We start from the raw sequence: 18,056 nt of genomic DNA on the forward strand, positions 1-18,056 counted from the left end.
AAGCTGGCATATTACAATAGCTAAACTCAAAACTTCAGTTTCACTTGCTCCACCCACTGTGTGTATGAGCATTAGGGGTGTATAGGAGTTGATACTGGCTGACAGTACCGTGTGAAAATACCAGGGAGTATCTGTAAGAGTAGAAATATTTTTATAGATGAACAGCTTTGATTGTTTGACATAACCATTTATGAGTTACGAGCTCGCTGTTTTCCAAAAGTCTCATGCCAGCTTCTGGCAATGTATTAAAAATATAATTTAAAATTTATTTACATTTTAAAGTTATTGAAAACATGCAGTGCAGTGTTTATGAATAGTTTATTTGTCTTCTCGGAAATGCACATGTTGTAAAGATATCTTCCTCATTTCTGAATTCCCACCTGGCTACTGATAAATCTGTCCAGTCTAGGTCCCCTGAATAGAAGCCTATATATACTCACCTCATTCTCACTCCCAGATTAATGCTCTGAGAATGCTCTGCTCACAACTAATATAATCACCAGTTTTATGAAAAATTAAGCAATTATATTAAAAGGCTCAAAAACATTAAGTGACTAATCCTTTTCAGTGGTCACTCTTCAATGAAAGCAGCAGATACTTTAGCTAACCTAAAGGGATGTGACATAACTCTGTTTTTACTCCATGGAAATTGAGGCAATTTGGTTTCTCTAGGAAAAGTGTCTCCTCTAGGGCCCAGGAATGCCCCAAAAATGAAAAAACAAGATAGAATTTAATTTCATTTTATCTCATTTTTCAGTAGAATTTTATTTCAGCATACTGAAGTGTTATTTTCTGTGCTTCAGAGCCAAAAAGAGTGAAGTACATTCTCCAGAAATATCCCTGCAAATCAGTAGTACTCCCTATGAATGGTCTATTTCTCCAGACAGAATTTCACAGTATGTGGACCTTCACTTGCAGACAAAGAACTGTTTATATGATTTGATCCTTGTTCTTAAAACTGCAGTGTTTCATTCTCTATCTTTCAACTCAGAGACAAGTCAGCATTAATGCAGTTTCCTTGTTATGAATGCACTTGCATGCTCTGTTGTTGACTAAACAGCTGACAGCACAAGGATTTGCATCCAATCTGCCATAGCAGAAACAGATCAACAGTTTTGATATCTTCACAAAAACAGATGCTCTCACGTATTTTTTCATAAAATCAGCTAATTAACTGCTTTAATTATTAAAAATCCCTCTATTGACAAATTATGTGTACAACTGACTAAACAGAGAATCGCCTGAGTATTCAAGTCTTTCTTTTTAGACTACAAAATAACAAGTTCCTGAGAAAAGATGCATGCTGTCTTACAAGAAAACAACAAAAAAACCCCTACCAAGTAAAAATTCTTGCTCATTCCTGAGTTAATTCTATTGACATGAATTTAATGAGCACTGTTTACTTGCCAGAAAATTAAACAAATAACAAGCACTGCTTTAGCAAATCACTAGCTGTCCTAAGAGTTTTTCATGAATTAATCCTTCTTTGTATAAATGTAAGGAGTAAAAAAAGGAGATCTTGAAACCAGTAATGACATCTGTGAGCTCTTTCTGTGTGTTCTGCAATGGCAAAACACTGCCAGGGACTATGGCAAGGGAGAGGGTTGCCATGCAGACCAGCAAAACAGCCCTCTGAAAGTGGGCATGCTGACCCACTTTCAACAACCAGCTCTTGCTGACCCTTTGTTGAGTGAAAGGTTTTTTCAGGTTTTTGCTGTTTTCCACCCTTTCAGTTCTTATTTTTAAAGCGGCAGACCTGTTTTTCTCTTTATTCTTGTTTTCCTCTTTCTCCACCAGTATGCACTGAAGATAGGTAGATTGTTTCTTGTGACTGTCTGCTGCAGATAATTTAAAAAAATCTTTCACCCCCTCTTAAGAACATGCTGTGGAAGAACCATGGATCTTGTTATCAACATGATTATGATACAATTCCTTAAGAACTCAGTCTGATCAGAGTAGTTCATCTATGAAAAACCATGCTTTAATTGTTACTCTTGACGATAGAGAAGGATAAGAGTGTAATATTATACTAAATATTGCCACGTGCAATAAAAAAACCTCTTTCAGTCTTGCCAGCAGTGGTGTGCAAATCCCCTTTTGAATTCAAGTTCGGATGTTGTGATTTAAACTAAATCTTTTGCTTCTCCTTCTTCCAAAACCAACAGGAGTTTAAAAAGAGATGTATTTTTATTGGAACCATGTGTTCAACCCAAGTTGCCAAAATAATTTAGCTAAAACTAATGCTTTTATTTGGGTTAAAGTTGATTCCTGAGCTGTGCAGAGGTCAAGCATTTAGCTCATCTTCCTCTTTTTCAACTTCACCACAGAGTCTACAGCAGAGTTCAGCCAGTTCAAGTTGCTTTTCCTGAATCCAAGTTACCAAGTTGAGCTTATCTATGTTTGTGACTTTCCACGAGTGGAGACAAAACCTTTATTCATCCCTTTTCCTTACTATATATGTGTTACAGTGCACAGAAAAATGGTTCCAAGGATTCAGAACAAGCAGTGGTAGCACAGTGATTCAACAGTGCAAGTCCTGCTGCCAGTGCTGCTGCTTGTGTGACCTTAGTGTGAACTGTCTTTTGATAATGAGTGACAGCTGCTGTGAAATGACTCACAGGGTGTTTGCCTCTCTTGGGCAACAAGTGGAAAAACATTAAAAATATAGAATTTTGGAAGTAAGATATGAAAAAAATTAGCTCTGCTTTATGTTACTTGAAAAGTAGTCTTTAACCCTCATATAGCCCCAATAAACTGATGATAGAGTCACCATCTCCTGATAAAACTTTTAAATCCTGGGAGATGTTTTGCAATAACAAATACTGTAATGTTATTGCAATTAAGGAAGTATCTATTTATGTTTTTTGTGTGGCATACAATCGTAAAAGGGATAAAACCAGGCTCTTGAACATCAGAACCTTCATATGATTAGGAGGTCCTGATCAAATATCTATTTCTAAATACTTTCTCTGTAGTTAAGAGACTGGTTTGGATCCATAAATAAAAAAGGTTTTTTTTGGTTTGGTTTCTATGCCATTGCAACAATGGCATAGGTCAGAATTATATATTAAAGATGCTCTACAGTAGCAGTGCCTTGATCCAAAATAGAATAAATATAGGCTTCAGTTTTAAAGTGAAACCAGGGCAAAGATTTGATAACTCTTGTATATTACATTTTATCTCAGGAGATTCAAGCACAAACAGATCAACTCTCATCTTGTAAGAGGTATGTCAGTATTGGGTGGAATTCTTATGAAAAGAGAACCAGAAACAAGACATTCCAGGGTTTTGTTTAGGATGCAATACAAAGTGAAAGCAGAAAGAATGTAGTGAATGGGAATCAGAAGAAAAACTGTGCTGAAATAAAATGTACAGATTCAAGATTCCATTTTTACCCATCCTGAAAATATATATCCTATTTAAGGGCAAAAGTGTTTACTTCTGTTGCATTACAAAAGTGAAAAAATGTTTTAGGATGTAGCTTTTATCAAATTTTAGAGACAGTACAAAATTTTAGAAATCTACCCAACAGGTCACTGAAAAATGATTACATGTCTCAGGAATAGTCATGACAGCTCAAAATTCAATTTTATCCAAAATCTGACAGAATTCTCACATACAAATAATGTAAGATTTATCATATAAAAATGAAATTTGAAAATACTGTTTCATCATTTAAAATTGAAACTGACAATAATTCTGAGTGAGAACATGGCTGGAATCCAGAACTGCTACATCTTCAACTATATACTACTTTATCAGAATATTAGATATAAAAAGAAAAACACCAAAAATTTGCTTAGTTTTCTGGCAGCAGTGTGTATGATATAGAACTGAAAGGAACTAAGAAGATCAGGCCAATGCATTTCACACTCAACAGTTTTGTGCATTAGTCATTCTAAAAGGCTTTCCTTGTATGAGAGAAGAGAGGCCCCTTCAGATCAAGGCTGAAAGGTCTCCAAACTATGCACAGCATAGTGTCAAACAAAATTATCAAATATTAGATTGCTTGTGATAGCAAAGAAGAAAGAAAGCTCTCACCCTTATAACCAGCTGCATTGGTTTTCCAATCATTAGCATTCAGATGTCCTGCACGTGAAGTCCTGACAATAATGTGCTGTACGTCTCTCCAGGTCAGAAATGGACTATGAAATAGGGATAAAACAAAGTCACACATCAGACATTTTACCAGGATGTAAGAATACAAGGTCATGTAAGCTGAAAAGTATCCAAAGCAAAACAACTTTCATTTATCATCTCTACTTTCCTTTGCTCCACTCAAAATACATGTTCCAATTTTACAGAAAAGCTGTATGATATTATTTATACAACTGGGAGGTTTGCCATAAGCAGACTGTAACAATATATGATAATATTCTGTTATATGAAACTTAAGGGAAGATGAATGAGTACATTTCACACAGAGGTAATTTTTACGACCATCAACTACTGTATCCTAATGAGTGCAAAGGAGAAGAAATCAAACTTTTGGCTTGCTGAAAATCTCTACTAAATCTCACTAACTGCTGCTCAAACTGGAAATTCCTCTAAACTTTCAGTTCATATTGAAGCTATTCCATGTGTTTCTGTTGCAATTAATTTGTCTACTATCCCAGTCTTGGAATTCACTGAGAGTTTATGAGTATTCTTCAAGAATTCCAAACAGTTGGATGGCTGGTGAGTCACAAAGCAAGGGCCTGATTACACAGATAAGTATTCCTTTAAGGGATTCCTAATAACCTGTCCACCTGCAAGGTGAAAAAGATGCTGGTTCTATCCTCACTGTGACATTAATACACATTTATCTTCTAGGACTAGGGCAAATCTTCAGGGACTGCAGTTTTCCTGTTTCCTCTATATCTACAAGAGGGAGAATTTATTTTCTTAGAAGGCGATCTAAAGGTGCCAGCATTCAGCTATCTTTTCTTTCTCCTTCCAATTTTTCAGTTTTTCTATTACCTGCAAGAAGATGAATAGTATTCTCTTTAAAAATGCAGTGTAGTAGAGGGAATGATAAACTGAGCCAGTAAACAATGAAGAGGAAAAAAGCATTGTGGTGCAGAACACCAGGGACTAAGTAGCATTCTCAGAGCATCATTATCTGTCCCTATTGCACACCCTGCCACAATTCCCCTCAGCTGAAAAGAGACCAGAATGAAATTTATAAGACCCAGAATTGGCTGCCTACACTGCCCAGGACTATGCAGTCATTCAAAACCAGGGAAACTTTGGTTCTTAAACCAGATTCTTAACATATTTAAATATTCTGTTGTATTTAATGAGAACAGATGCCTTCTCTCCCTGAGCATTTCTTAAAAACAGTACTATGCCTATAGGTAGCTTTTTTACTTATGATGCAGTTTCTCACACTAGACTTCTGGAGTAGAATGACAGTAATTGTTTATCCAGTTGGGCCAGTAAAAATTACTGACATAAAGATTAAAAAAAGTCATGGCAAAAGTAAGGTACATGAAGGGTTTATGCTTCTACAATGTCCTGTACAACATCATTTTAATCAATTTCTAGCTCTCTTTCACAACATTCAGTTTATATTCATGCCACATGTCCACAATTTCCGCAATGCATCCTGACCTCCTCATAAGGCAGCACTGAAAAGCTCTGCCATAGAATCTGCAGGCACAGAATTACACAATGGTTTGGGCTGGAAGGGACCTTTAAAATGCATTTAGCCCAAGTACCCAGCAATCAGCAGGGACATGTTCAACCAGACCAAGTTGCTCAGAACCCTGTCTGAACTGACTTTGAGTGTTGCCAGGCATGGGACATCTACCACCTCTGTGGCAATGTGTTTCCATGTTTTACCACTCTTATTGTAAAGGGGGAAAAAAATCCATCTTTTGCATTATCTTTATCCTGGTTTTCAGGATAAAATCCAGACAAGCTATGATAGGGCATGATGTATTCCTTTAGATGAACAGTGGGGTAGGCAGCTATACATCCACCAGCAACGGTGTTCTAGTGTACCTGTGTCAAATCTGCAGTGCACACAGAGATAAAAAATCTTAAGTGCCAAAAACCTAACAAACAATGGCCTGATATGCAAGCTGATAATGATGAAATTGGGAGGAGAAAACCCCTGAGAGAAAGGCATCTGAATTACATATTTTGTTGTGTCGTCTCCAAAGGAACAGTAAAATAAGACTGTCCAAAAGACAATGCTCACTGTCTGCTTAATAACAACACGGAAAGAGCAGCAACAAAACCTTAGGTTAATAGCCACCCTTAGAATCAGCTTGACTGTGAAGATGGAGAAGGCTAACATTGTCTTAGGTTAACAAAGGAAGCTATGGTTAGCATTAGCTATTGTACACAAGCCATTGTTTTGACCTGTCTTCCACTTTTCAAAAGACTCACTACAGAGACACTGCAATTCAGTCAAACTGCTCCTCTTCCACCTTCCTCATTTTACTCCCACAAGGAACTGACAGGAAGAACAGCTAGGATCCCTGCTCTCAAGGTGAACAGCCAGAAACATCTCAAGAGTAACTTGAGAGACTAGCCTATAAAAGCTGATGCTGGAAAACACTTGGAGAGCCAAGAAACTACAGGGGATAGAGCTTAAAAGTCTCAACTGAGAAAATGCCAACTGAGATTTCTGAAAAGCTTATACAAATTAAAGGCATTGTGCTGGCACCAGAACAACAGCTATCCACTACTTTTACTTCTAGCTGTTGCTCCAAAGCACAGACACAGAAAAACTCAATGAAGAAGTTAAAAATCATCAGAATCAGACATTACTTGTTTTTAACCTTGTTGGAGTTTAAGAAATGTGTAAATTGAATTTTCTTAAAACCTTTTAAATGCAAGTTAAATGGAAACTTTCAGCCTGAATGGCTATTCTTTGGCAAATTTTTATGTAACTGAACACAGGAACAGGAACTAAAGTACACCCAAATCAATGTCAATATAGTAACTGAAATTCCGTAAGTGGCATAGGTAGTTAAACCTCAAGATCTAAAGTGAGCATTTATTAATGGTTATGTTTTTCAAATACTTCAATATTATGAGCAAACTACTCAAAAATTGCAAAGATTCAGAAGGAGATTTTTAACTCACACATTCTAGCATGGCCTTCCATAACAGGCAGTCAATCAAAGAAGCAAACACCTAGCTAAAGCAGTAAATGATAACCTCTCCTCCTGCACTCGAATTCTAGCTGTAGAGGACACTTGACAGCACTTCCTCAATTTACCTCAGCTGTCTCATCACTTTTAACCTCTGACTATATTTATGACAAAGCCCTCATAACTTTGATAACACAGAAATATGTTCTCTGTATCCAAAGTTGTACCTTGCTAGATGGTGCACTGCTTTTCTCCTTTCTGTAAGAAAATCAATCAGTCTGGGAAGTATGCAAATATCTGTTCAGTTGCCAGAAATCCAAAGTATCTAACTCTGACACTGCTGACCCCTTACAATGTGAACTCCATTTTCCTTTTATCTCAGTGATTACACTTGGTGGTACTGTCTTCTAGAAGAATGTGGTACATTATCACTTCTCTGTCTACTATCCAAATTCACTAAAATTCTTTTGTTCTTTCCAGAACTACCTTGTTCTAGCCTTGTTTCATGCAAAAACAGCAAATGCAGGAATGACATTGATCTTTTGGAGCAAGTCCAGAAGAGGGCCAGGAAAATTATTAGAGGGATGAAGCACCTCTCCTTTGAGGAGAAGATACATTCTTTCAGATAGTGGGTTTAGATTTCATCTTGGCTGGCAGGGTGGTAAAGCGCTGGCATAGGGTGCCTAGAGAAGTGGAGGGTGCCCCTCCCCTTGGAATTGTTCCAGGGCCAGGCTGGATGGGGCTCTGAGCAACCTGGTCTAGTGAAAAGTGTTTCTGCTGATGGCAGAGGGTTGGAATGAGATGATCCTTAAGGTCCCTTCCAAATGAAATAATTCTAAGATTCCATATCACTCAAGTGAAGAGAATCATGGAGGTAATTGATTAATTCTGTTTTGTTGTAGTTGAAAGATTCAGAAAAGTTATATCTTACAAGACCTGCAACAAAGCAGATTGTGACATCTTAAAACAGACTGAGACTCTCTCCAAGGCTCTACCACTGAGTATACCACATGGTAGAAAGGTAGGAGACTAATACTTCCATTTCAGTTGCTGCTTCTTACTAATGAAACTAGTTTATTATACACCACATGCTGCAAAATATGCATTGGCTTACAGTTGGGGATGTATAATGTATTCTTCTGTCAGCAACAGAGGCGTTTTTATTTAAATTTGGCTTCTTCAAGGAACATGGCACAATGGTCTCTGGAACAAATACAGGGCCATTGTCTCTCCTGACTCTGATTTCCTCAAATCCCAAATCCAAGCTTTTTATCAATGAGAAAGGTATCTCTGCTACCAACAACAGATGGTACTATGCAATGAAAATATATTCTTTTTAGTAAGAAAATTGCTGTCTCTGTGCACTAAATTGATTATACTTATTTTCTGATTTACAATTAGAAAAATTTGACATTACATAATGGTTAAGTGCAACACACAAGCATTTATTCACACGATCTGATCAAGGTACTAGATATACTAGGAAACATCTACTGGGTACATGTGAAAAGCAATTTACTCCCTAAATACCATAAGAAAACTGCAGAACATGAAAATTAAGATATGTCTGTGTGATAGTTGTTGTGTATTTGCAACCATGCACTGCATCCTCAGGAATTCCAAACAAGCAGTCCAAAACTCAGTTACAATTCTCTGATACTTGAGGAAAAATGTGCCACTTTGATACTCAAATACTAGATGAAAATAATAAAAATGTGACCATGTTATGCATAACAACACCCTCAAACAACTTGTTACCAGGATTTCGCAAGCGATCCCTGTTGGAAGAAATGGTTAAGTGGAGGGCTCAAATCAGTAGGCAGGTAAGAGATCCTCCATCAGCTATTTGCCAATCCTACCATAGGGGCTTGTCAAAGAAAGTGTGAGCAAGACATATGTCTTGCTTTTTCTTTGTTTGGCTGAACGTACCTTTGTGTGTGAGCTGAAGCAACCTCTTGGCTGTTCCAACTCACACCCAGGCCGTATTAGTGCTCTGCTCAACTCGTGATGGTGTCCCTGGAATAGAACTCACCCACTGGGCAAGTTCTATGACTTCCACAGACTCAAAACCCACTCATGGTATAAACTGCTGTGTTTTCCAGCACAAAGTGGAATGAAACAATACCTTATTACAAACATAGTCAATAAGTGTTTAGGACTAGTGCTCTAATTTTTAGGCAGCTTGCTGTACAAAGAATGTAGTTTACCTTGCAAAACCCTTCTCCAAATTGTCTTTTAAAAAATCTCACATAAACACTGCCATTAGCAGAGGTACTAATACGGAATCTAATGAAGTATTTATGAAAATGCAAACTCTATTTGAAATAAAATAGTTCCAATAGGCAGTTAACTGAGACACAATGTCATGTGTCCTTTATATCACATTTTAAAAGTACTGTAGAAAATACTTCAACGGCTTCAAAACTTCCTAATATTTACCTAGGGTCACCTAAACTGAGAGGCATCACTGGTGAAAAATACAACCTGAAATTTCAAATCACGTAAATAAGAAATCCAGAAACTGCATGAAATAAATTAAACAGATTCCATACATGAGAACCCAAGACATTAAAACTTAATAGATCACAATATGATCTCCCTATAATACTAAAGGCTGTATTTCATAATCTATAATGTCACAACACCAAAGATGTCTCCAAACTGGTGAAGAAAACCATTCTATGGGAAGCCATAGCATGAGAACTATTTTTCTCCCTAGTTTCTCTCTGCTTTTTAACTACTTTTTTTTTTTTCTGTTTTATTTAGTGGCTGTGGTTAGCAGCAGTGGCAGATTTTAAGAGCACATAAGAGAGAAAAGTTAATGAATGAAACTCAAATGAATAAAACCCCTATTTATGGTATTATTAATATAATTCCTATGGTATTGGTATTATTAATATAATTCCTAATACAAAGGCTAAGATCTAGAAACAGAACCTTCCATTTAATGAAATGGAACAGAGTCTAAAAGGAGGCAAAGTCAACACATTTTCACTCCGAAACCCTTTTTAGTACCATGCAATGGGGGACTACAAATACAAAAGGGTTACTAGGATATTTAGTCACTGGCACATTTTGTCTCCATCACCACACATAAAGCTTTACCACAGTTTTGTCTTTATGTCTATTATAGCTACTATTGGTTTTGGAAAAAAATGCTAGTCCATATACACTAATATGGATTTTGCCCTGGTAGAGTCATTGAGAGAAAAGGGTAAGCTTCTCAGTCTGTTTTAAGATGTCACAATCTGCTTTGTTGCAGGTCTTGTAAGATACAACTTGTCTGAATCTTTCAACTACAACAAAACAGAATTAATCAATTACCAATATCAGTTCATTAAGCAAGAATAGTGAGAAAAACTTACAGCAAGTTGGAATGTACACAGACAGAGTCTTATCTGCATTTGCAGATTGTTTGAAATGAACTTAAGGATTTTAAAACTGGGGTTAAGAGGAGATTTAAAAGTTAAAAACTTCCCACAACAACATTATATTAACTTCCCTAAATACCTTTGTCTCTGATAACTGTGTTAAGAACACACAATTATAACGCCACATGCGCCGCACTACTTAAGATTATGTCAGGTCTTCATTTACAAACTCTTATGCTTATAACTCAATGGCAAAAAGTATTCTGAGCCAAATACTGGGTCAAGCTGTCTTCAAAGAAAGCAACATGAAAGATGAAAACATAATTCTAGTGTTACAAACTACACACAATTTGAATCTACTATTGTGTGCAAATTTTTTACTTCCTTCAAAGAAAATGGCTGACCCCACAGGAAACTAGTTTTCTTCAGAATTTAAGAGAATCAATCTCCTAGAACTTAAAAAGATTGAATAGGATTTGGGGTGAAGCATTCCATCTTAGACCTGCAGGTTTTATCCAACAGAGTACAAAGTAATGCAAAATATTCTAAAATATAGATTTACCTAAAGATCACCCACATTTCTGCTGCTCCATAAAGCACATTGTGGATACATATTAAGCATAAAGAGCTAAATCATGCAACTAAAAAAATGCTTTTAAGACTGGAAATTTTTTGAGCTAAAGGTACAAGGACTATGGAGCTACGCTATTAATGATTTTTAGAGCTGACGAACTTGATCTGCGTTAAAAAACAGACTTGTGTCAGCATGCAGAAATTGCAATTTTATTTTACATACTACATTTACTTATATTCAGGTTAACCTACACCTCCCAAACCTCTTTCAGTGTTCAAGAAGAGACATTGCTAAGAAGAGCCTGGTGAATGGAGGAAGTGACCTACAGTACCCTGCAGGGTACAGTAGGCCTAGGCAGCTTTCTGACTTATCTGTAAGATATTGAGAGGATGCTATACATAATTTAATGGAAACCACCTGTGCTCTACAGTGTTTCATGTAACTTCAACACTGAGTACTCTGTCAGTATCTGCACAGTGCCAGCCTTCCTTCATGTGAAGTAAGCATGGAGATCTTTTCTCCCCTTAGGAGGTCACAGTGTATTGTCAGAAGAAAGTTTCCAAAGCACTGTGTGAAATCTGCATAAAGGTGCTGGATGAATGAGAAATATCTTCCTGTATGCTTAATTTTTGTTTCAGAATATATCTCAGATCTTACTTTGCTTCCAGTGCCAGGGCAATGATGCCTGCAGCCATAGGTGCAGAGGCTGAGGTTCCAGTATGGCTATCTGTGCAACGCTGCCTCAGGTCTGTAGTAATCTGGAAGAAATTGAATGTATGAAATTAGAACACATTCTAGAACATATAAGAACAATTCAGAAATCAGAGCATGTTTCATATACTTGAATGAGTCACATGTATGTGAAGGGTATTTTCTTCTTTAATTGCAAGAGAAGGAAGATACATGATGTTAGATGTTCTGAACTTGAAGTCACTCGTGAATTTAGACAGTATTCTCTATATTGCTCCAATCAACAAAGACACTTTTAAACCAGAAAAACATGCAGAGGGGTTTGAAACTGCACAACTGCAATTCTTTCATTCTATATGGATTTACAGAGGACTTTCCCTCCAAGAATCTCAAAGTGCTTTACAAACAGGAAGGAACAAAATCTTATATACAGCCTGCTTATGCACATTTTAGAGACTATATAGAGGTATGGAGGGTTTTATTAGGTTGCCTGAAGTCACAGTGGAATTATGTGACACAAGAGAATTCAGTTTTGCTCATGCTAAAATGTTTAATCTTTCATTTACTCCTTATTCAATAAATCACATGAAATTAAGCAGTAATTAATTGGAAAATCCTGATGCGATCACAAATTTGGCGCAGCCATCACCAGCCAATTAGATGTTTTCAGTTTTAAATTGTTACATCTTATGTATAGATAATTACATGCTGCTGCAGCAGGAACAGCCCTGACACTGGATTGCCTATATGTGCAAATTCAAGTGGGGATTTTCCAGGTGGAATTAAGAAGTCTGAATACTAGATGATGACATGCACCCAGAGATATATAAGATGCAGATGTCCCATTTGGAAAATACTGGTCAGAGCTGTGGCAAGGACCAGAAGGAAGGCCAGGAAACAGAGAGAGTGAAAAGGGATTAATACATGCTCATGTCCTTCATATCCTGGTACTTTATGCCCTGCATAAAAGTGGCACCGCAAAGAGCATAAACGGTAACAAAGCATCCAGGAGCTTGGGAAGGAAAAAAAGTGCTGTCATAGGAGGGGACTTCTGTCAATACAGTGAAACGCACCTGAATTGTGCTATCCTTGTTTCTCATCCTATGGAAGACCATCCTTCCAGATAAATTTCACTGCCCTGTCACTACAGATATCAAACACAACAAGCCCTGACATCTCTCTAACTTCTTCTAAATGGATACTGTGGTAGCAATTTCAACCCTTGTCTTGCTTACAGCAGACTCTTCAGCTGAAAATGTGTTAAGAAAGCTTTGTATGTGTGAATGCCAATTGAGCTAATTCAAAGGAAAGTTGCTGAAAGGAGCTAAGATGTTTAAGTGTAGATTACCTCCAAGATCCGAGGCGCGTTTTTCAGCACTATGGATTCCCTGTCAGAGAACTGTTGCATTTACCCCAAGAAAAAAGAGTACATGATCACCAAAAGGTGAGAAAATTTCAAGAAGAAAAATGATGTCCAAATTCCTGAGCAACATAACATCATCAATCACAATAAAAGGATGTAGTGTTTGATAGCACCATGAAGCTGCCATTAGAGCATATTAGCAGTCATTCTGATTGTTAGGGTGGGGAGAAGGAGAAATTTTTAAATCTTTCATTGAGTATAACACAGCCATTGATCTGCAAAAATGCTGATTCAACTTTGCAAGAAAAGTCCATGCAGTATTTCTAGGGCCAAGAGTTACAACAACTTCTAAATAAGCTGAATCAATGAGGTTTATTTGAAGACAATGATAAAGTTTCTGGTATTTGTCTAGTTTAATCAACATGAAATTAGCCACAGACACCTTGATGAAAAGCAAAGATAAATTATAAAAATCATTGCAATGCACTGTAATACCTCCCACAGGCATTGGTGCAAAGTTTTCAGAAAAACCAGACATTTATTAAAGGAAAAAATCTAGACACACTGTAACAGTTTCATAGAAGCAACTTGCTCTGAGCAACTTGCTTTCTGAAGGAGATGCCAATTTTGTACAGTTATTATTAAGGCTGAATCATCAATCTTCCCATAGTTTTACCAACTGGGAAATTAATGAATAAAGTAAAAAATGGGATTTCTCTTAGCAGAGAACAAGCTCACATACCCTCTCTCAAGCCTCTGCATTTCTTTGTATTTCATATTTCATGACATGAGTTTTCCGAAGTGATTGAATAACTTTTTACCTTCTGCTACAGTTCTTCAAGACATATTGATTTCTATGAATGTGTCCCTAGAAGTGAAAAGATTTTAACAAAAATCTGTTCTACATTCTACACAGCCTATGCATCTGTATGTACCCAGAAGAGATGTCACATTGTGCCCTGTGATTATCGGGCGCATATCTTGATAACCTGAGTGAGTTTCTGAAGGAGAGCAGGCTTTTGTGTTTTAAGAACTGGCAGGAGACAGGATGGGCTTTCTTTTGTTGTTTCAGTTTTAAGTTCTGCTGAGAATAGAAGTTTATCAACACGAAGAGACAGAACATCAGCAGATTAATTACTATTTATCAAAAGACAACAAAACAGGAGGAACATGAAGTAGATACATTATTTACAGGAGATAAGTAATTTATTAGGCTTATAAATCATATCTGTGGGGAACTTTCTGATATCAAAATCTTAGTATGTTATGAAATCATTTGAAAAACAAATTCAAAGGAAATTCATTTGTGCAATATGTTTGATAAGAACCGTACAGATAACTCTATTACATGGTGCTTAACCTGGCCTCATGGTCTGGCAGGGGGAACCTATCTTTAAGCATTGTCCTATGGCATTCAAAGTAGCAAAGAAGAGAATAATATGAAAAAATACCTTGATAACTGCATATGACTAGTGAATACTTCTGTACACACTGAGTATGAGAGGTAACATCTCTAAAGAACTATAATTTTATAGTCGTTACCTACCGTCCATTTGTCTCTGTGAGAGTTTCCATGCCTGTAACTGTGCCAGCACTTTGCAGCTGCATTTGAAAACACCTAAAAGTAATTCTAGTCCTTTTCCATAAGAGTCTCTGTAAAAGGCATACATCTATTGGCATCTTTGGAATATTTGCATGCTTTTAATATATCCAGAGGGTGGAAACTTGGTTCATAAGAGGCTAACTATCACTGCAATAAAACTCAGTACAGTATAAAGTCAAGTGCACTTGGTGTACTTTCCTCAACAGCAAGGAACTCTTCCAAGAAGGTGTGTCTACCTGTAACTGTTAGCTTAAGATACTTTAAGCTGTCATTGTATATGACAAGAAAACCCCTCCAAGACTAGAAAAACTTCTAAAATTATGTTACATCATATATTTTTAACAAGGAATTATAAAAAGTTTATAGTAATAAAAAGAGAAAAAGTAGTGTTTTGTGTAGTTATAAAAGTGTTTGTGATTCTATTACTCCATATTGAAATCGAATCATTTTTATAACAATTTTTAGTCTGCAAAGTGAGTTTGTAATACTTGGTTACTGTTTTTTCATTTACCTTATAATACATTCTGCATATACTTACTGGACAGAAAAAGAGAGGAAAAGAAAAAAAAGATATTCAGGTAAAGAATTGCAAGGGAAAACAGGAAGGACCTGTGAAACATGACATTATACAACTGTAACTCATTCACTGTTCCTAAGTCTTGGGTAAGTATTTCTGTACCACAACACTGTAGAATCTCACATGATACTGAAATCTGTGCTGTGTTACATGAAAAAAAAAAAAAAAAAAGAAAAAAAGAAAAAAAGAAAAAAAAAGAAAGAGAAATGTTAGTTCATTTGATGTTGGTTGTAAATCCTACGCCAGGTGACTTCTTCCTGGTTTACTGCTATGGTATTTGAATGTAGGAGTCTCACTCCAACAAACAAAATCATCTTATGATCTGATCAAGTATTGTTACTCTTCAAATTTTGGCATAGAGCTCAACCCTGCTCTATTTTTTTGTCAACTGCATAAAAATTTATAAGCATAATAGAATTTGGATAATTTAAATTTGATAATAATCTTTCTATTCACCCAATATTGTTATTTTTCTCCTTAAAATTGCTGCAAGCTCTCAGTTTCTTGTGGAAAGATATGAAGACAACCTGACTCAAAAGGAGCACCAGTTTAAACAAAAGTGTGAGATATAATGCAGGGAAAAGGATGCATGGTACATCAGTGAAAACATAGTTTCTAGACTCTTCTAGCATTTAACAGCAGTTTAAAAAGCTTATTATTTGAAATATTCAGTTCTGTCTTGAGTTCACTTTTCGTTTCAAATAAGACTTCCTTTCAAGGTAAATGATATGTGACAGGACTTTAGGAGGACTGAATTTGAGACAAAGAATAGCAATACAATCATTAATGCTCTCAAAACAGACTATAAGCAAGAGAGTCACACAGGTAATAGCAATATTCCTGTCTCCATGAGAGGGTGTGTATGCTTAAAGGACTTCTCAACAATCAGTTTGAAAAGCTGGCGTCACAATTTCATGGAATTTCTCACTGGGTTGTAGCATAATAGAATCACATACTTATCCCTTATGTGGACAACTGGTTTACACACAACACAAACAGAAGCTATTTATCTCCACTATGCTTATCACTTTATCATTGAAAGAATCTGGAAAGGGAACAGCCTTGCATGGCTTTAAATACCAAGTACCACCAGTAAAACATGGAAGAGTTGTGTGTTTCAAAAGTCAAGTGATAATACAGTGCAGGAAAAAGAATCTTGGTAGGAATTTTTATAGTCTGATTGTCAAGCATTTGGGATCAGTGACTCTTGCAACTGCAACTGGAAGGTTGGTTTGCACAAGACTAGTCAAGGATAAATTACATTTGGGTAAACAAACGGTCAACAGACCTGGGTTAATTCTTATGGCTACTCAGACTTTTGCCATTTACTGTGCAAAATGATGCACACTGTAGGACTAAACTAAAACTGGTATATGGAACTGAATTGCTATCTGAATAGTAAAAACAATTCATCTGTCTAGTAAAAACAAACAGTGCTTATAGAACTCATGGAATTAAATTAAAAATTATTTTTACTTATCTCTGATATTTAATGTGAGATCTCCAAGGGAGACTCCAGTTAAGAAAATTTTTAGAGTAATATTTTAAATTCTTTTCAATAATGTTTATGTAAATTATCTTCCTTAATTTTCTAATTATGGGGTAATTTATGTGCATTCTATATATATAATTATTATCTCCTTTGTAAGGTATACTTTTCAAAAATCTTATAATAAGAGATTAACCTGCCTGTATTAGCACACTGCAAAGTTCCAGAAGTGGTGGGTACTATACTTCAGTAAACTAAAAAATTATATGCTTGTGTTTCATGAGAAGTCTTGAACAACAAAGGTGAGATCACCTCACCTCCAGGTGTTTTTGATCCTAGTACAAGACATAAGAGAGTGAAATGTCAGAAATTAGCAATGTTCTCTTACTGAAATAGTAATTCTGTGAAAGCAGAAAGTGTGCATTAATTGAAAAGAATGGATGACAATCAAGAAAATTACATCTATTAAGAAATCAGAGGAATGCACAAAGCTTAAATTAGCAATGTAGGGAAGTACAAATAAGGACTGAGAAATACAGAGATATACTACTTGATATTAAAAACATGTGCAAGGATATAAAGAAACAGCAATTAATTACTTTTGAGGATACAAGATGCAGAAAGTCAAAAAGGAAAGATAAGATTAAATGGTGAACCCTAAAAAAAAATACGTGTTTTATTTTCAAATACGTCACAAAATAATCCCCAAAACAATAGTGTTTTTATTGTCCAAAGATAATAGTTTATAGTAAACAGCTATTTCATGGAATGTTTCTTTTTAGAAAAAAAAAGTCTAAATTAATTTTTCAGAGCATAGAACAATGATAAATCATCGTCCTATTTATCTCTATTTTAAATAACAAGTTAATATTAGAAAGATTAGAAGTGCCAAAGGCTCTTACAAGAGCTGGAAAGGGAACTACCGTGTTTTTTTAGCAAATGTTTGAACACTGCATAAATTCCAGAAGACTGACAGAAAATCTGCATAGTGTCATTATTTTAAAAAGGATAAGCAGTATTGTCCTACTAATGTCATCTATTTGCCACCTTTTTATCTAGTGTAAAACAGCTGATACAGGATTTAAACGAATTACTAATAGATTAATTAGCTAGTAGTATATTCAGTGGTTGATAAGATGTTGGAAAAGAAATGTGCCAAAGTACTGTAGTATTTTTTTTGGCCATCAATTTGGCTGAAAGTAATATACTCAGGATTTTACAAGACACATCACGTAATACAGAGTATTTTTTCTTAAAAAGTATTAAAATTTAAGAGATTTAAAATGTACATGATTTATAATACA

At 35.9% G+C, this 18,056-nt stretch overlaps 1 protein-coding gene across 2 annotated transcripts in view; it reads right to left on the bottom strand.

Annotated features, from left to right (window-relative positions):
• The window catches only part of PCSK5 (proprotein convertase subtilisin/kexin type 5), a 229,580-nt gene that overhangs the window by 97,366 nt on the left and 114,158 nt on the right, over positions 1 to 18,056 (bottom strand). For both annotated transcript variants that reach the window (XM_064736486.1, XM_064736487.1), the window contains exons 9-10: positions 11,688 to 11,788; positions 4,042 to 4,145 (exon numbers count right to left, since the gene is read on the bottom strand). In XM_064736486.1, the coding sequence (XP_064592556.1) occupies positions 4,042 to 4,145; positions 11,688 to 11,788 (205 nt within the window). The remainder of the gene's footprint in view (positions 1 to 4,041; positions 4,146 to 11,687; positions 11,789 to 18,056) is intronic.

Source organism: Zonotrichia leucophrys, chromosome Z (genome assembly GCF_028769735.1).
Source record: "Zonotrichia leucophrys gambelii isolate GWCS_2022_RI chromosome Z, RI_Zleu_2.0, whole genome shotgun sequence".
In the NCBI taxonomy this organism is placed as follows: domain Eukaryota; kingdom Metazoa; phylum Chordata; class Aves; order Passeriformes; family Passerellidae; genus Zonotrichia; species Zonotrichia leucophrys.